At 33.5% G+C, this 20934-nt stretch overlaps 1 protein-coding gene across 1 annotated transcript in view; it reads right to left on the reverse strand.

The window, feature by feature from the left end:
- Positions 1–20934, reverse strand: part of CEP128 (centrosomal protein 128) — a 93708-nt gene that overhangs the window by 21262 nt on the left and 51512 nt on the right. Inside the window, exons 18-19 of the mRNA XM_054275953.1 lie at positions 2987–3036; positions 278–301 (exon numbers count right to left, since the gene is read on the reverse strand). Of these exons, the coding sequence (XP_054131928.1) occupies positions 278–301; positions 2987–3036 (74 nt within the window). The remainder of the gene's footprint in view (positions 1–277; positions 302–2986; positions 3037–20934) is intronic.

The following is a 20934-nucleotide window of genomic DNA, read 5'->3' on the forward strand; positions in this document are numbered from 1 at the left end:
CTTCCCAGGGATGGGATGAGGACTGAACTGTATAGAAAAATAACAACTCTGAAATACATTGTATTTCATATAACGAGTACAAAAATACTGTAGTAAAGATCTACATAGAGAGCTGCAATGCAAAATTATCCCATCTTCTCTTAAAAGTAAAATGACAGTTAAAAACCCAGAACTGCAACTTTTTAAAAAGTATATATATAAATAATGTTCTCATAATTTAGAGAAATTATCAGCAATGTAATTGGTATTGGTTTGGAAATTAATTTAAGAAACTTACCATTTCTAAGGCCATAATACGTTCCTAAAAACAAAATACAAGATGCCATTAAAAAGCAAAAAATATAAACACAGAGTAAGTCAAAGAATGATGAATAGGATTAATTTTGGGGTTTTGGTGGTCTCATACATAGAGTTTTTTGTAAAAAACTCACTGAGTAGGAACTGTTGTACTTCACTGGATGTCTTTATCATACTGTTCCACTTAGAAAATTGCCCCAAAAATAAAAAAACATCCAGAAACCAGATGAGAAAGGATTTTACAAAAATTACTCCACATTATATTTTTTTAATTAGTGCATTAGGTTTTCAATATTGCTGATTTTACTCCTACATACCCCCAAAAAATATTTCTTTTTTTGATCATCTCTGACTGTAAATCTAGCATTATTTGGAATTCATGTCATCTTAGCATCAGGCTTAGTTTTCTTTTACGCATTTCCTTAGAAAACTAAAAAGTAAATTCTTTATCATTATTCTTTCATCCAGAAATAGCTCTGAATAATGTTTTATTAATAACAGGATGACATTAGTCAAACAAATAAAACAAACCTGTGTCAGTTTTAATCCAGCACAAAATACAGAGGACCCAGAATTAACTAATTTACTGTATTTATTTCAACATACTTTTCCCTTTTTGAAGTATTTTTAAGAAAAATATGAAGTTAGTAAAATCAAGATAGTATTACATACTAAGTATGGTATTTTAAGTTATTTGACAAAACATATTCCAGTGTTTAGGTGAGTCCCCATTTAGAGTATGTGACCATGAAGACATGACAGGAACTCTTGCCTTACTCAAATATTACTCATTTTTTTCTTAGGCAAGGTAGTCTATCACCTGCTAAAGTCTTTATTCTTCCTTAGAAGTAGGTCTGAGATACAGATTATTTCCATGCATCAGAACAAACTTATGACAAAAGGTATTATATTGAAAACTCAGAAATTTTTATTCTGAGATGTTTGTTCCTCCACAAAATTCCAGTGGCAAACTCTCATATTTATTTAAAGATTCTGCAATGAAGTACATACTCATTACCATGAAAAAGATGGTATTTACAGAGCTCATAAACTTCTGGTAATAATGAACATTAATTCAAATAATTGTTTTTCATTTAAAGAGGACTACTTTGAAAAAAAGGTCTTAGAGTGAGGATGTTTCCAATGATAGAATATAAAGTGTTTTCAAAATGATTCATGCGTTAAATAAAGTGCATGATATAGTTGCCAAATTCTAAAAGTATAATAAACTCTTACAATCTCAGCAGATCATTTTCTGGACTAGCATCTAATGTATTAGGAAATTTACCATGGATAATTTATACACCACTTGACTGTGAAAGTATGGATATCTGAAGGGAGAAAAAACTGCTATCAAGCATTTGAATATGAAAGAACAGCAGCCAGAGCACTACAATTCACACACTTAAACAGAACTGCCAGCTAGGGAAAGGAATAAAGCAATTTAATCAGGAACATGACAGGCAGGCAGGCACATAGAGCCATGCAAGACACTACTATGATGCAATTTCCTGCAGTCTAAAATTACTCCTCATTCAATCAGAAGTAATATCATTAGAACAATTTGTCAACCATGAAACTTCACATGAAAGCAGATGCAGAATTGCTTCACATGAAAGGAGATCTTTTTACATTGATGTAATTAGATATGCACCTGTGTAAACTGCTTACGCAGACAAGCTCTCAGCCTTGTTGAACTTGAGCTGCCAGAAAGCCAGGCCAAGATTTTTGTTAGAACAGGAAACAGCTGGATTGGTGTGTTGTGCAACTTTTGGGTCTTGCAACTTGTCTCTTCTTACTGGATCAAACTGTTTGTACACTAACTTCTTTGGTACCTCTAGCCCTAAAAATGCTTTCTATTTATTATATGAGAAGAGAAGGCTCATCTTCAAGCAAAATGCTATGGTTAAAACTGAGGGCAACACATAATGTCATTTTCCTTATGAGCCTTATCTTCATCAATTCCCTCACAAATGTCCTGCTTTCAATACACTTGCAGAATGCTGACTCATTGATACTCTTCATAGTGCATGTAAATTTTTTTTATGTTCATACTGGGTATTGTTTGTAGCAATTTGTTGTTAAAAATTACTTTTTTTTCTTTCTTTATTCTGAAGAATACACATATTACCCTCCCTCACAGCCTCCTGAGCCTCACAATTCAGAGACATTCCAGCCTGGTTTTGCTTTCTTAGTCATTTTAAATTGAAAGGAGTATGTTTTCTTTGACTGCAACGCTTAAATACTATTCCAAAGCTGAGCTTACGGTAAAAGTTTTTAAGCGCAAATTTAAAGTGCTTAGCACAAACAACTTTACTGCTAGATGACATACAATAAGGATTTATAATATTGTACCAGGTCCTAGCAAATACTGACTGGTCCATTCTTCCTCAGAAAGGTGGCTATGAACATTTAGTGCTTCAGAGGCTTTAAATACTTACTTGGAATACTTTACTTTCAGTTTTATTCAGTTTTACAAAAGAAAGTAACACAGCCCAGAGAATTTACCCCAACCAATGGAAAAACTCAGCAGTGAGTATTACCAGCTATTGGGTCTGGATTTGTCTGCATATATTTCCAAATCTGAATTTAAGCTATAAGGCAGTTCAGAAAATCATAATGCTGTAATACAATATGTTTAAAGAAATTTAACAAAAAATGTAGCTAGTTAATTAAGCAGAAAATATACCTGGAGAGCTCCCATTTCTTCTTCTTTTCTGTGTGTCTTCTCTAGTAGCTCTGCAAAATGAAAAATGGAACTTGTAAATTCAAATTCCTGTCTCATGGCTGGATAGAAAAAGTATTGTGTAAAACAGTCATTGAGTTTTTTATTTTACAGATTTCACAACACCCCTTTTCAGCTGATCAAATAATAGATTAAAAGTGTCAGTGATATGATTGTTTTCAAGCATGGGCTGTTGAGGTGACTAAAAAACAGCCTCAAGAACACAGTTTGACTGGGGGGAAAAGAGCTTTAAGATTTACAGATAAACTTTTCTATCCTGAAATAAATCTTCTGGTGCATTTTTAGAATTGAATGAAAAAATCAAAGAGATTCTGCCTAAAAATTAACTAAAACTGACTGTCAAAGCAATGCAAATTGTATATGAAAAGTTACTTTAGAACACTGCAGACTATTTTGACTCACAATAATTACCTCCTCTCACTAAAATGGAACAATTTTGCTAAGGAAAATAATTCACGGTGACAAAATATTAGAAAAGTTTCTTACAGTCTCTACAAGATAAAATCCTAATATCTTGTATCATCATGCGTGACAATTATAGACGTTCGCACATATATGCACATATGTAATTTTTCACATTTGAAATTTTTTTTTGAATTCTGTGGCTTATGTCATGAGTTCCTTTTCCCTTCTTCCTTCATTCACATAGTTTCATGATTAAAATCATGTTTTTGATAAATTGTAACATATTTAGAATTCTGGGACCTTGAAGTTATAACCTCATAAAGAGCAGGAAAAACAAAAAAACATGCTGCAGGCTTATGGCTATTTCAGCTATCAGAAGTTTACTCATAAGTTTTGCATGAGAAGAGCATTGCTTTATCTAAGCCAGAGACTGACTCTGAATTCAGATATGCTCTAGTTTGGTAGCAATTAGGAGAGTTATGGGATTATGAAACTGCCCTGACAACGTCAGAGGACTGAATTCTGACTGTCAATTTTCTCAGCATCCTAGTACAGAACAGCTAATTCAAAGTATCTGTGTTTGCCTCCATAAGAAATAAACTTTACTGATACTTACATAGTTCATAAAGATAAGCTTCAATGATTTACAGTAGTAACTACAGAAAATATTCTGATGTTAATTTGTCATTTTTCCTTTGTACCTCTCATCTTTTCTTCTTCTCTTGTTATGAAACCTTCCTGTGAACACTGCAACCCTCTTTTTTCATAGCTTATTATTAATTTCTGATTGTATGTGGATTGAGACTTATTTCCAAGCACCAGTCCTTTAAGAGATGTAGATACCATGTAAAAATTTTTACTTAATTCTTTCACAAGCTGAGAGATCGACTCACTATTATTTCTTCTTGACTTCAATGCCACTTTTTCCAGATCCTTTTTAAAAATTAGTCAAATTATAATTTCTTCACTTTGTTTTGGTGACTCTATGTTTTTCTGGATTGTTCTTTGGTACGCTTTTTCAGTCCAGTGATCCAACTGCCACATAAATTACTCTAGCCAAATGCACTGCCATCAACATTAGTACAAAAATTTGGGTTGAAAAGTAGCTGCCCTGTATGTTTACCTTGGGTATATTCCAGTATTAGATGTAAGCTGATAAAAATTTGCATTGTAATACAAGCTTTAAAAAAAATTAGGAGCAAGGAATAAGTTATAAGGAAAAGGTGGGAAATGAAAAATTCATCCCCATGTCCCCTCTGACCAAAACCCCTCAATTATTATTACTTTGCTTTATTTTCATTCTAATATAGTAATTAAAATGTTACTGTATAGGCATGATTGTTCTAAGTGAAAAGGTTGCTATTAGAAGGTTCCCTTCAAACATCTTCCACAAATGTAAAATAAGTTGAACTGATTTCTGCTAACAGTCTCTAGATTTGAAAGCTCTGCACCTCAAATTAGGGTTATCTAGAATCCATTTACTTTATCCTACTCCTGCCTAAATCAGTTGTCCTGCAGGGTGCTTCACAAAACTCTGTCCCTGGAAGGGCAGGCAGGTGTTCAAGTTGTGTTAACTGACAAAATATACACCTGTACAGAGGCATCCTTTATGAACCTATATTTAAAAATCAAGTTCTGCATTTCAACTGATGATTCCATTTAGTATTCCATGTAAAATAATGACATGTTTTCTCCAAAGTTGAAGTAAAAAAAAAAAAAAATTAAGCCATTTAAATTAAACAGCTATACAAAAAGTCAAGTCATATATAGCATACACCATTCCTCTGGACATCATTTATCATGATAGAATAACTTTGCTTACTTGATCTGAAGAGCTCTGTTGATTTATTTTATAATTTGTACAATACTTCCCATATTTAAGTTCTTGTGCAAACTTAAATATATGTTTTATGCTTTATGTCATGTGCCAGAAAATAATGTTGCAATAAAGTTAAGACAGAGAATGCATTGTGTCTGCAATGAGCAGAGCAAAGATGGTCACTGGCCCTAGTGGAACTCCTTTCATCCATCCTATGAACAGCCTCTGAGATTTTCCAATTCAAATTCTGTTCATAAAAGAAGTTGCACAGTGGCACGGGTTGCTACAACAATCCTGCTACCAATCTTCTTTCAAGGCCTAATGTAACCACAGGGTACTTAGAGATTTTTCAAAGCACTGCATCATTATTCTCGTGGGGCACAGAACACATCAATTTATAAATTTACTAGAAGAAATAGCATTATTGAAAAAGGAACCTTTAGGCATTGATGGCTCTTCTCAAAATATGAATAATACATGGGAAAAGACAACAAGAGAAATGAGATGTAGAAACAAAGATATTCATCAGTATATTCCCTTTTTATTTCTAGCTAAATATGAATATTGCAATCCAATAAGGAACTATGAGCTAAAACTATTAAAAAATCAGATATATTTCAGATGTTTAAAATCAGCAGCAAGCTCAGGACATTGTCTGTAAATTTAGGGATCATGCTTTTCTGCAGCCATACAAAACCAGTTTATTTACAGTGCCTAAATTCCAAATCATGTAAAGATTATATCTCACTGAGCTATGCATCAGTATACACCAAATGAGTGTCCTTGAAGTTACACTACAGTGACTTAGATGTGACTAATCAAAGTTACAGGAAAAATCTAGGTTATGATTTAAAACATTCTGTCAGAATCATTATCTCTTACAGTTTTCTTGACACTGAACCACCACAGTATGTTTCAAAACACTGCAAATACTAAGCTGGAGATAAAGATTATATATTCCATCATACTACACTGACAAGTGAGGGAAAAGGGGTTATTTGAAAGGATTTTTCACACAGAAACATCCTAGTTGTAACTTTTATTGCTGGTGAAAAGTATCAGCAAATAGATTTAGGAGCAGATATTTATTGACTTAAATGAGTAAAATGCAACAGTACTACCTTATTTATTCTAATTGATCCATTAATATGCCATTAACTAACTAGAATGTTAAAACTCTTTTATGAACTAAAAAGTTCAACTCCTTTAGCTTTGTGCTGGGTGTAACAAAGGTGGGAAACAGGACATTGACTTTATAATAACTGGAGCATCAATTTTTTGATTTCAAACACTGCATGACCCCCCATTTTAGAAACTGAAGATAATAATAGACAACATTCCTCTTCACATTCTCAGAGAAGACTGATATGCCAGAGAAAAATCTACAAATTGGACCAATACCACAATTTTATGTTTACCTTCTTCTAGCCAAGGAGAATGCACAAATACAGAAGCGCACACAGAGTCAATTCTTAAAGCCATAGATATCTACTCATACAGTGACAAATACTAAAATGTGATTCAGTGAGGTGATGAGGACATTCACACTACAGTTGAGTTTTGAATTCATAGGCAATATGCTGTAAACTATCCTAGATATCTTCAGGCTACTGGTAGGTCTGACTGAATACTCTCACCTCTCCCTAGCAGTTGCAGATCACACAGGAAAATAAAGAACTCACATAATACAAAAAATACAGCTACTATGTGGCACTAAAGCAAGAAATCCAGGTTATTACCAGAAAAAAAATGTCAGCTTGGAAAAAAAATTGTCAGCATAATTTTTGCATCATCAAGCTAAGAAAAGCTCTTTTCTGAAACACAAGTCAGGGATTTTGGATATCCAACTATTTTGGATTTCCCAAAGTTTGTAACCCTAAACATTAAGGTTTTAAGTTATATAAGTGGATATCAAACTCTTGAGAAGTCACTTAATTACACACTCTGATCACATTACCTTTAAATTTGCTTTGATCAAAAATTGTAAGGCTTTTTTATGTGAAGTATTTCCCATCATTCTCACTTCAAATACTCAGCCTACAGCTTTCACTCATCGTTTGGATATGTTTCCTACAAAACTGCTGAACAGATACTGCAGCATTCCTGTAGATGCACAAGGCAGCCAAGGCACAAGCAGGTTTCCATCAAGTATGAAGGAATTTTCAAGTAGCTGAATATATCAGTTTCTCTCAGCTAGAAATTACTTATCTTGCTCACATCTACACAGCCAAGTTTAATCACATAACACTTACAAGTTCTTCCCTTCACACAACGAATCTGACATGAAGGCTCTATTCTGGGGGTGAATCAGGACATTTCTAGCTGAACCAGAGTAACCAAAGTGTTTCACAAGATAATATATATTAATTCATGTCCAGTAGAGGCAGAACAACTGCAGTTTTGCCCTGTACCTGTGCTAGGTTGTGATGAATGGCTCCACAGTACTGTGACAACTGTCACAATCCAGAAACACTCAGTTCTAAAGGATTTCAATGAGGCTCAAGCTTCCTGCTGTCAGGCCCAACACTACAAATCATCCTGGCACTAAAGCAACTGAGATGTAAAATAGCACTGGCACCTACTTCTCATTATTTTAATTGTAACAGTATTTGCCACACATGCAAGCCATGAAGGGAATTTCTACACAACCATATTATTATCATCTTGAAGGAGTTTTATAGAAATAGGTATCTCTTAGAACATTAATTTTTGCTAGTGTGGAACAAGGTCCATACATTATTTGTATTTCAGAATTGAATGTTTATGTAATCTCAAGTGTTTATGTAATCCCAAATTCAGTGTTTATGTAATTCCAAGCAAAATTTTAAAAAAGAAAGGAAAAAAAAAAGTCTCAAGTGATTTTTAATACTGTTTAGAGCTTTCCTAGTTCATTACCAAACTGTTATATTATACTGAGCACATTCCACTGTCTTTAAAGATTTTAGTTCAGTTCCCACCACTGCAAGCAATGCAATACTCATGATCACCAAGACCAAAAAGTTGTTAGTCTGCATCTAAATCAAGTTTTCTCATCCACATTGAAAAAGAGCTCCAGACTTAAAAGAATACAATTTTAAAAAACGAAGTGCCTTTTGAAATATTCTTTGCCTTTTCAGCTCCTAGTAATTTATTAGCTACTATAGTTAGCAAGTTACATAATCAAGAATTCAAAATAATATACTTTACAGAAAACTTGAACTTTTTTGAAATTAATTCATTCTTTTGATAACTTTTAGGTATACACTTGTATTTTTACTGTGTAAATTCAAAGAAGATTCTTCAGCTTACACTGAGGCATTGGCTTACCCCAACCTGAAGCAGCACACCTAATCATAACAGAAAAAGAAATAGAAGAAAGGTGTCAGAACTTAAAAGAGAAGGAAACAATTCACCATTCCGATTCCTTAAGAGACCTAATACTACACAAGAAACAGAACTGTTTTCTTTCTACTCCCTGAGGCTTAGGCAGGCCTGATATTTTGTAGCAAAACTTTTAAACATTCGCATCTCCAGTCTGGCCTTGTCTGTATTTCTCTATTTGCACAGAAGCTAATTACTACTGGGGGGAAAAAAAGAAAAAAGGATAGCTTATAGAAGGGAAATGTAATCATTTAGGAGCTGTGTGGGACAACAGAGAAGTGTGATTTAATATTCTCAGAGAACTTCTATTCAAGTTATGACTTTTAGAAGACTTCTAGGAATGAATGATACATTACTGGGTTATTTTCCTTTCACTTTGATTGGTATTTGATATAGATATGCATATCTCCCACACTTCATTTAGAAAACCTCTTCCAATTTTTTACTTTTCCCAAGAACCAGTCCAAAATTCTCCTCATCAGTTTTATAACCTCTCTGTACCTGTCATTACCTGAACTACTACACTGCCTGCCTTACAGTGAATTCACAAGTTCAAGACTGGATACATACATATATATATACATATATACACACACACACACACACATATATATACACACATACATATATATACACATATACATACATACATACATACATATATATATATATATATATATATATATATATTCAAATACACAGCTTAAGTACACAAGATCCTTGGCCAAGTTGCTGTAACCTCTTCTACAGTCCAAATATGATTGCATTGGAATAGTTTGCCTGAATATGAGATTAAATATATTAAAAAAACTAAACTATAAGGTACCAATCAAAAAATTATAGGTCCTAATGTGCTGCTTTATAAGAGGCCTTTATCAAAAGAATGAGAAGGCTTTTTTCCCAAAGCTTACATGAGATCTTTTAGTTCTATTCCTGGCTCCCCTCTATTCCTGGGAAATTTTCTGTGCTTCATTTGAACATGGCTAAAGAAAACATTTCTCTATCTTCTGACGTGAAGCTCAAACAAAGTGAACTGAAATCCATGCAAAATATTCCTATGAACTTTCTTATGAATACAAAAGGTGACAACAGCCCAAAACTTCTCTATGTCAGCAACTGCCTGAGGTATGAGCTGGGAGAGAGAGCATGGCTATTATATTTGTTTAGGACCATACTGATTCCCAACTGAAATTAGAGTAGGAGGAGTATGAGGGAGGGTTCACTTCCTAGATGCTTTAGTAAGTTCCAGTAAGTTTCATTAGGAAACTTACAGTTAGTGACACAGACAAATAAGAAGATTAATCTTGAAGTGAAAAAATAAAAATGTCTCGTTCTGGTTCAAAGACAATTTCATTATGAAAATATGTTCAAGGTAGATCTTCTAGCTCTGTGAATTTACAAAGATGTGTATATCTATTTATCATCAAGTTGTATATTTATATGTATTTATTGTTCATATAAATATAAATAAATATACAATATTATCAATAAATATACATATATTAGGGCAGAATGCTCATGAATTTTTTACCACTGGGGCATGCAATCAACAAAGTTTGGAGACTAGTACTCAGTATTTAGAACCTTTGAACAATCTCACTGTTGAAGTAAGCAGACTATGGCTGGCAGTTAGCATTCAGAATTTTTTTTAATAAAGGCATTTAGTTTTTAGAAAGCTGAAATGTTTTCTAGCCTTTTACTCCAAAATTCTTTCTCCTTAATACACCAAGCAGCATACATCATAACACATGGAATTGAGAGGAAAAAAAACAAAGTTCAAGTAAGAACAAGGTCAATTGAGAAGCGTGTCTATGGGAAGAGAAATTCTGGTAAGAATGAGGAAGAGAAGAAGGGACTAGAACTATTTACAGTAAAGGGACAGAATGTGTGGCTTATTAGCTTATTATTCAAATAGAGGCTCTCCTATGAGCAGAAGATCATATCCAGCATATCTGAATATGTAGCTTTTGAGCCATGAATGATTGGCATAAACTAATCTTGACGTGCCAAACACATTTTTGTACGTAGAAGAGGAACAGTCTGTATATTAATACAAATCCCTACAAAGATTTTTTTTATCTAGAATTATGAGTGTCATTTCCAAACAGCTGCCACTATGAAATATTAAGACGTGGTAACCCAGGTATTGCTTGTTCTCTGAAGAAGTGTCCAAATGAGCAAGCTGAATTACAGACAGAATCAAGGGTCTCCTCTAGAATGTAGAGAGATGTTACATCAGAATTAACACAGCTGGGATAGTAATAAAGGTATTAACTCACAGTGAGTCACAACTGCAGAGCTATAGAAAACCTTCTGTTTGCATTATTTGCTCAACTGTCATAAAGTCAGACCACTGGAATTTCAGTTTCAGGCAGACTCATTAATCAATCAACTTGTCTCAGTCTTAGGCAGCCACTTTTCATTGCCAGGAATACTAAATCTTCTACATCAGTGTCCTTGCACTACAGATCTTAACCTGCTTCACTGCTGCAGGATGCCACCACCATAGCTTTTCTTATTGAAGCCTTTACTAAGCCATGATTCTACTGATAGAAAAAAAAACACTGCAGGCTAGAATTTTCTTTATGCCTCTATTTAACAATTTCTTTAAAAATTCATTTAAATACACATATTTCACGCTAAATTAATAATTTAGACAGAAGAACTTTCTTGTCTGAAAACAAGAAATACAGATATCAAGAATGATACAACCAAAAAAAAAAAATAAAAACCAAACATGAACAAAATCATGGAAAATTGATCCAGTAAAGCAAAAAGCTTATCTGAACGCCGTGGCTTCTGCTATGAAAATTAAAATGGGACGCACCAAATACCAAAAATGCAGTTGACCATTTTTTTCCCATTATTTTTAATTAATGGCTTGGATAGCTGTTTTCGAAATGGCTTAGGAGTTTCAGGATGTTGACATTTTCGGATTACAAATTATCTAGTTATAAAAACTGTATCCACAAATCTGCAATCTTCTACCAGAAGGTGTTGGTTGAATCTATGCTCAAATTAACGATGTAAACAATATTAAAACAAACCTAATAATTGCAAGTTACCCTCCTCTTGTAACGTCCTTTGTGTCAACATTATGGTTTTTTTCCATTTAACGTGCTTAAGGACAGAAAAAGCATAAGAGTATAGCAGGAAAAGCCAGCATTGCTACTGCCTATGCCCTCCTCGTACATGAGCTAAGAAACATTGTCTGTAACTGCACTTTAAACACAAAATCCAAACCTCAAACAGTAACAATGGTGAAATTCCTCCAGTCATTACAGATTCTGGATTATGCCTTTTATTTGCAGGCAAAAAGAGCAAAACGTTTTTAACTGCAAAACAAACTTTCCTCATGGCAAAATTTTTAGTACCATTAAAGGTAGTAATAAAATATTAATTTAATTTCAGTAACCGAGACAGTATTTTCAAATTTCATCTTGCTTATCATCAAAGACACATATGCCAGAGACAATTCATTAACACACATACATATGGTATATGAACAGTTAAACACTAGATTTGGAGTATGCTGCCATACTTTTTTTTTTGGCTACTATTTATTGAAACATCTATCAGAAAACTCCAGCTCTTCTTTCAGACTATCATTACAGTGGCATGACTTAACTACAATAACAGAAGTCTCTTTTCAGTTATAACTATACAGAATTTCTTATGAGGGGAAAAAAAAGATTTAAAACCTTAAAAATAAAGATAATTGAGGAAATAATTGAGATTTACTGCATTTAGAAATTATTCTTAAACAAAACACAAATAGTGACATTCTGAATTTCTGCCACTAAGCATTGTGTGATGATTATTAATGTTTCTAAGGCCTTAAACGTCAATTACTTGATTATGCTTCTAGCTGAAACTGTTACCAAATATATAGGTATTGATTACTCATGCAACAGTAACACAGCCAACCAGTGCTGGAATTCAGGCAATAATGTTCCCACTGGAAATAAATCTTGAGAACAGACTTTAAAAAAAATCTAACATACAATGATTGTGAATAAACACTTCAGATTTTACACTTCACAAATCTGGCTGAGAGGCCATAAATTTTCAACCCTAACAATCGAATAGCACATTTATACTACAATGGAATTCTTTACTAATAGCTTCAAATAAACTAATTTGGGTACTAATGGCTATGTAATCATTCCTTCTTGTGTTCCACAGAAACCAGTCCAACCCAGCTGACAGGGTGCTAGCACCAAGTGCTCCAGTTCTGCCAGATGTGCTCAGATCACATCCTAGATGGCATTTGTAGCTGTATTTGCCAAAATGCAGGGACGTCTCTTTGCTCCCTGCCTCTGGTTGTGCATTGCTCTTGCTTACTTTGTCCTGCTTTGGAAAAATGACAAACCTGGACCTCCATAAGGTCTTAGTTCATTACAAGAAGAACAGCATACTGGCAAAAAACAGACAGTCCTATGTGGCTAATAGAGTAATTTATGCTTATAGGAGGAGGAGAGGAGGAACAAGGGATGGAGACATGGAGCAAGGGATGGAGAAAGTAGCACTTACAGGAGTGAGAGAAACAGACATAAGAATTCTGCCTTTTGTCTGCAGTGATATTAAATGCCTCCATGAATCGAAAACTGAAGTTTGACCCAGTAACTCATGATTCACTTGGATTTGTGTGTGTGAGCTATCATCACACCTGTCTGTAGCACAGATCTATGCAAGAAAACTGACAATGGCTTTTTCTCCCATAGCTTTGGTTAGAAAACCTATTAAATAACCTGGAAAGAAAAAAAAATCAGCATTATATAAAATAAAAAATAGTAAGAAATGTCTGAAAGCAAGGTCCTCACAATAGTTGACACTTTAAACAAAAAATGCAGTTGAACACTTTTATCACTGCATATAATACATAACTCTTATAATTCTCTCCTGAATGAAGAAACATTTCCTTTCTGATAATGAATAAAATTTTCCAGGAGCACACAGAAAGAAATTGAAATGTAATTTGTTTTCATTTACCAACTGCAAGCTAGAAAGATAATTTGTCATTTCTTGTTTTAGAAAATTATGTTGATATGTTTATGGACATGGTGGCTATATAAAAATCATTGTATGGCATATGTAAATGACAAACAGGAAATTGAATGCCACTTGCTCCAGTGAGCTCTCTCTTAATATCCTAGGATTTTCTTGTTTTGATGTTTATCATCCCAACCATATTTATGTGTATCAGCAAATTTCCTTTTGGCTACGTCTGAAAGACAGCTGCAAATCTTAATGCAAATACATACAGAACTGATCTTGGACCTATCAGCTAAGGAATGGTCAATGATTAAGGGTATCCAGGTTTTTGAAGCAGCTAGTGCAGCTCATTTGAAGTAACTGGGCCAACCAAAGGATGCCAACAGCTGCAAGACAGAAAGCATTGCTAGCCAAGGTCACTTGTTACTTGAGATGAGTAATTCTCCCAAGCCTAGAAGAGGATTTCTTAATTGGGCTGTTAAGATCAGAACTAAACAATCAAATTTGCAATGTTCACAGCATAGGGGAACAGATAATATGGGAAGCTCAGAGATACTGGTTCAGAAATTAAGTTTCCCTACCAATCTCAGGAAAAAAAGAGAACTTTTAAGCAGCTTGGATGTTTTGTCAGAGGAGTACAGCATACAAAAAAGCACACATCCTATCTCCATGGGATTCACTCCTTGACAAATGCTGTAAGAAAGCTTTTAATTCTACTAGATGGACCTATGTATCACTAGGACCCAAACAGCTTCTGAGAAAACACTTACTTCAACCAAAGAAACATACATACACAGAGGTCAGTGTGCCTTATTGACACCCAGGAAAATGCAACTAGACATTATATAAGTGTCTATTACACATACTACATAGGAAGATGCAGTAAACTGAGCTGGCAATTATGAAGAAAGCCGTAATAGCAATGTTTACTTGTCAATTTTTCAGCTGTAGTTAGGCTTTAAGTTTACTCCTTGGTGAGACAATCCTGTTTTTGTACTGTCCCACGGTAACTGTTGATATTCAACTGAGACTTACCAGCTCAGCTGGCAAACATTTTAAGTTTCACTGAATGGCACATTTTGCTTAACATCTAAAAAACTATTTTGAAATTTACACTAGCTAAATGCACTAACTTATTATTCCTTCTGCATAGTCAATTGCAAAACTTTACAGTACAACAAGTCCAGTAAATTTTTTCAAGAACTTTTTATACATAGATTTGAGGAAGAAATCTCTCCTATATTCCAAAAGAGAGGAGAATATTAAAAGGAAAATTACATATATTATATTATAAATGAATACCAACATCAGAGCTTTTTTCTTTTCTTTCTTTTGTGCAGTGGAATATGTGTAATTTTCAACTGACACATGACTTTCTATTTCTGATTAACAGAATTTCTGGAGACTGATCACAAAAACCCCAAATTTACACTGCTGCTTTAACTGAATTAAAAGGTAAGAAGGCAATTATCTCACAATGGAGATTACATGGAGAAATGTATATTAAGTATGAGCAGTATAATAAATGTACTAGAAAAAATTTATGCTATAAAAACACACTGCAAATCTTATTACAAGGTTGATAAGAGCTGCAAATAAATTATGCTTATTACAGAATTGCTTATCCCATTCTCCCAACATTACATAATTTTGACAGATATATTGAAATAGTAATCAAAGAAATGGCAAAATGACTGCCAAAATCCCACAAAAATACCATTGTAAATGGGAGACCACATTGAGTATTCTATATACTTAATCCTTTACCTATTTACATTATAGTTGCACATCTGTTTAATCTCAGCAATGCAAATGCAAGGAACAAACTGAATTTTGCTAAAGTATTAAAATATTTGGTATGTTTTTATATTATGCCTCTTGCAGCATACATTATAAGCTATGTTGGCAAACAGAAACTTGCTGGGGCATCATCTCCTAGGTTAGGCAAGGGCGGTACCAAGCAAACAGTAAATGTGCTTCTCTGGAAATGCCCCTCATGTATAACTGCTAAGAGATATAGGTTATAATGTGCATTGATCTGCTCATGCCTCCTGAGAACAGAGAAAACAACAAAAAACTACTCTCTTAATATACAACCAATGTTGAAAATTCATACTGTTTATGTACAGTTTTTATACCCTCTAGCCATCTTTTCAGATGGCTAAATTTCACTTCCCTTGTGTCTTTGTATTACGTATAACAAGATATAATTACAAAAATTAAAGCTCCTGAGACCAAAAGTAAAGATTTAAGCCTTAGCTCTAAAATATATTTTGTACTGTGAAAATATGGTTGTAAACTTTCTTCAGAAAACAAGAAAATAACCAAAATGCAAATCTAAGTCTGCTTTTCAGAAACTTTTTTCTACCTCTTACCCAGAATTTTGTATGCTTTTCTGTGGTTTCTCTAATTTTACCCCTTTTTCTAGTATAATTTTCCTTTACTGCAACAACATTTGCTGCCAGAATATTTTTTGACAACATCTTTTAATCGACACAAGGATCGTATCTTTTTTTCTGTATGACAACCTACTGTTTTAATAATGACAATAAAATACAAATCATAGACAACCTTCAGTATCAAAGTAATATTTAAAATTAATCATGCTGGGTATCTCTACTCTGTCAAGCTTTCTGACAGCATCTTTTCCAGACCTACACTTTACACATTATAATGTCGCAGTGCAACACACAACTGCCCTTCTCCTCTACACACCTGATCATCAAAGTTCATTTGTCCCAAAGCACTAGCATGATCAGTAACAGATATTTTCTCATTTAATAAAAACTTGGTTTACTCTAAATGTGTGTCCTGCTGCCTTGGTGTGTATTTTATACACCAGCAAATCAGTTTACTTGAGCTGAAATACACTAGCATTACAACTTCTGGAATAAACTCTTTCTTTTGGATCTCATTTGCTCTGCTAAGGCAGTGCAAACAAAGTCTATAGGGCAATTTAAAATAAGGCAGTGCAAACAAATCTTTAGAGCAAACGCAAAAAACAGTCATTTCTTACAGGACACAGATTAAAAACACTGCTCAGGAAAAAAGAATAAAGTCAGATAATCTTGGAACCAGAGTACACATGCAACTTGCACACTATACTTCAGGGCACACATCAGATGAGAACAGTACATATGCAACAAATTTTAAGGTACAAGACATCTGATACCTCTTTTTCTTGACCTGGTGTTATAAAATATTATTCAAATTGGTGATTCAGATGGAGAAAGAAACTACCCACCTTCTGATGACCACACACATTTACAGAGCTTATACAGCTCTGTAAAAATGCCCTGGCAACAGCTGATCCAGTGACACTATGAGTACTGACATTTCCTCCTAACTGGATGCAGCGTGGTTCCTGGATCTGTCCAATACTGTTACACTACTACTCAAGTAAGTTAGATTATTACAAGTTATTGAATCATCATCAACAAAATTCCCAATGAACAGAAAGAAATTAATTATGAAAACCTTATGAGTAGCAACAAATAGAATGCTCAAGTTGAATCACACTATATTTGTACATTACCACTTCAGGAAATATGAAACACTAATTTTATGAACTAAAAGCATTTTATGTTGCCATTCTTATAGTAAGAGCAGATTAATGAATGAAAAATGCATAATCATGCTGCTGAATGGCCCACATAATCATACCATTGATTCTCAATTATAGTGAGGATGGAAATTTTCATAATTTAGTAGTAATAACACTGCCTTTATTGTAAATAATTATTTGGAAATCAAAATTCTTTCCAGATAAAATTACAGCAAGACTACAAAACAGTTACATTAATCAAGTTATCTTAGAAGTCACACACTGAAGTGTTTCAAGATCAGATCAATATAAGAGTTGCAGTGCACTGTAAAAACCTTAGATTTTAAAATAAAATCATTCCTGAAACAGCCAAAAAAGAAATCTTAGAAAGCTTTCAGTTTTTATTCCCCTCATCATGCAATCTTCCCACAATATCAGAAGCCAGCCTGAAGATTTTATACAATATACATATTGTATATAACATACATATATCGGAAAGGAGAGAGTATTTTTATGTTTTCAAACTTGAGATGTTTTTGCAACAAGTTAAAAATATTTCAACCTTAAAGTTCAGATCTTATCCTACTGTTGCTTATTTTCTCTGTTTCACTGTAATACATGAATAGTGCATGGTACAAACTCATTAAACCAGTCTGTGTAGATAAGTCTCATTGACCAAGGATGAAGTATTAATATTTCTCCAACTTTTAAGAGAACAAGCATGTATATAGTAGAACATTCACATTCCACTCTTATGTAAGAAGGCACTTTAATAAAAAAACATAGCCCAACATACTTATAATCCCTTTAATACACTTGAGAAACATCAACTCAACATTCCCAACAGCTTGGAGAGGAAAGTCCATTCCTCAGACACGAGGATGACATGAAGCTATGCAAAACAAACTCACTCCCAAGTTCCATGACTCATGGCTTTACAGAAGCAAGGCATCTGAAAAACTAAGTTCTCTCCCAATTTAAATATGCTTCTGCTAAAAAATAAGCTGGTTTGTAATAGGCATTAAAAACTTGACAGGGTAAACTGTGGATTGCCAAACAGCTGTAAGGTCATTGCATTACATTCAATAGCATCCCAGACTTAATTCTGCCCTTTGAGCTCTTCCTTAATAAAAATGCGCTCCATGGATTTTAAGCACATTGCATTAGAACAAAATAATGTCACTAGGATTTTTTCATTTTATATTGTGTCTTGCAAGAAATGGTATACTGTCTGATCATTTGAATTTGCAAGTAGAAGCAGTTTCCCATACAGAAAACATTCAAGCCTTATTTTTAGAAAATGCTGCTCCAAGAATTTCAATCCAATCAAGAAAGTAATGTTTTACAGCCAAGGCATCAAATATAATTAAAATCAGGACAACAAAGGTTTATCCTGGCAGCTGAGGAACATACAATATTGATGCAGTATGTACATATGCACGAAGTACATACATATATATTTCAATGAATCTGTTTTCTTGGGTTTGCACTTCGTCTCTTTTTTTAGTGGTAGGCACCTCAATTCACCAGGTATACTAAAACAAAAAAAACATAGCCACAACAAAATCATAAGTGTTAGAATTGTGAAACAAAAAGTAAGGTCATGAACTTTACATTTAAATGTTTTCCACTAAACACAGGTTTACATACTAGCAATACATAATGTTGCACAAAGGTACTGCTCAAATACGCAAAAATAAGTACTGCAATATGAACATGTGTATTTTAAAAAATAATTCTCAGAGTAGAAAGGTGGTGTAGAGTTAAGAAATCCAGCTGAGGAATAGGAGACCAAGCTTTACCGTCTATTCTCTCTTTTTTTTTTTTTGTTTGGTACATAACCACAAGCAGGCACATTCTCTCTGACTCAGATACTGTACCTGTTTAAGCAAACAAATAAAATTTTACAGCAACAATATTTACTAACAGTGCCTAATGACCTGCAACTCAAGTCCTTTAAAACAGGCAGAAGTATCCAAATAATGCCCTTGACTATGTTATGGCTTTACCCTAGAGACATAATAGATGCAGACAAGAAAAATACCATGACATTCTCTGTCCACTCTAAAGATTCAGATATATGTGCCCAGTATTATGTGTCTGTAGTTTTAAAAAAACTACATAGAGGAACCTGTTATTTAGTAAAAACAATTAGTAGCTAATTGTTCTAATCACTCACACTATATGAACTGTATAGTTAATTTGCTTGTCTTGCTTGGCTCTAAAACATTTTTAAGGAATTTCCCCTTTAACTACAAAATATGTAAAGCATTTAAAAGTACCAATCATGTCTAATTTTCTCAAAAAAAAAAACAAGAAGGAAAAAAAGATGGTAGATTGTTAGATATAAATAGTTATTACCCTGAACATGCTGATCAGAGTAAATATCCAACCTAGGAATTTGTCATATTTAACCCACTAGAAGGAAAAAAATGGGCAAACAGATTAAATAGCACTTATTTAATTTTTATATAGAAAAATCCAAAACCAGCTAGACTTCCTTTTTTTTCAAGAATTCGCTTTAAATGTATATTCTGTAATTGAAATTATTTTGTTGTATACAGTCAACATTAAGAATTGGTTTTACTGATGATCAATTCTTCTCAAACTGAGGAATTGTTTGGTATTGAAAAAAATTCCCTTGTCAAAGTGAGGAATTTTTTAGTACTGACATAGAACTTAAACTTCAATTTTCCACATACACCATATCATTAGGACTCATTTTAGGAAAAAAAGGATCTCAGATATGTTAGCTGAAAGGATATAAAAGCTCTTAACACAGCAATGAATTACACTGAAAATCATACTCTATTACAGCCTGAAAAATTCTAGGCAAAACCATTACAACAAGCACTAATTTTGAAAGACATTGAATGTATGACATAGCAAGATGCAAGATTTTAAATACTTCTTTAATTTCAAAAAGTTTACTATACTAAATCATAGCATTTTTTTATTTCTGCTCAAATTTCAAACATGATTCATTTGTATTTTAGACTAAGATGGCTTTGACCAAGGGAATAGGCATAGGAGAGGAACAGGAGAGGAACATAGAGCCCTTGGTTCAGTTTTATTTCCTATCAGACAGCATATTATTTAAATAAACTGACATCTTCTCAGATATTGATGAGTTTCTTCAGGATGTCATTGTTATCTAAAGAAGAGTAAATGACAGATAGCATGCTTCTGTTACGTACTTCTCTGAAAAATACTGAATTCAAGACAAGTGTGGAAGTACCTGTGTTGCTTGGAGTAGAGTTTTTTTGGTTGGGTTTTTAAAATTTAATAGCTGTAAAATGGTTTTATCAGTTTGGTATAGAAACATAGTATATAACCTGAAAGCATCACAGCACCTTTCATATTAATTCAAGGAGTCCTGAAAAAGCTGTACAGTTGATTACAAGATTCTTTTTATTACACAGTGTTAAATCACTGTTAAGCTGTAATTGTGCTCATAAAGAGTCCAATGCCATCATTTCAACAGCTGTAAAAAAACACAAAAAAACCACTAGGTCATAGAACAACAGCTATTTTAGCTTGGTTTAAAGAAAAAAAGTCATAATTCACAAAAGAAAGAAAAAATGAAATAATACATTTTAATTATTTAATATACACTGAATCCTCATCCCCCAGGTTACTTTTGTTAATTTTGGTTTAGCTTCTGGTATGTGCAGGTAAACCAAGAAATAAATCTAATAAATATAGTCTCTTACTGTTAATGAGCAATACAAACTCACTAACTTAAAGGACTCATCATGCTTTCCACAC

This window comes from Melozone crissalis, unplaced genomic scaffold (genome assembly GCF_028551555.1).
Source record: "Melozone crissalis strain CALT ecotype California unplaced genomic scaffold, PUWL_Pcris_2 ptg000018l_1, whole genome shotgun sequence".
Taxonomy (NCBI): Eukaryota; Metazoa; Chordata; class Aves; order Passeriformes; family Passerellidae; genus Melozone; species Melozone crissalis.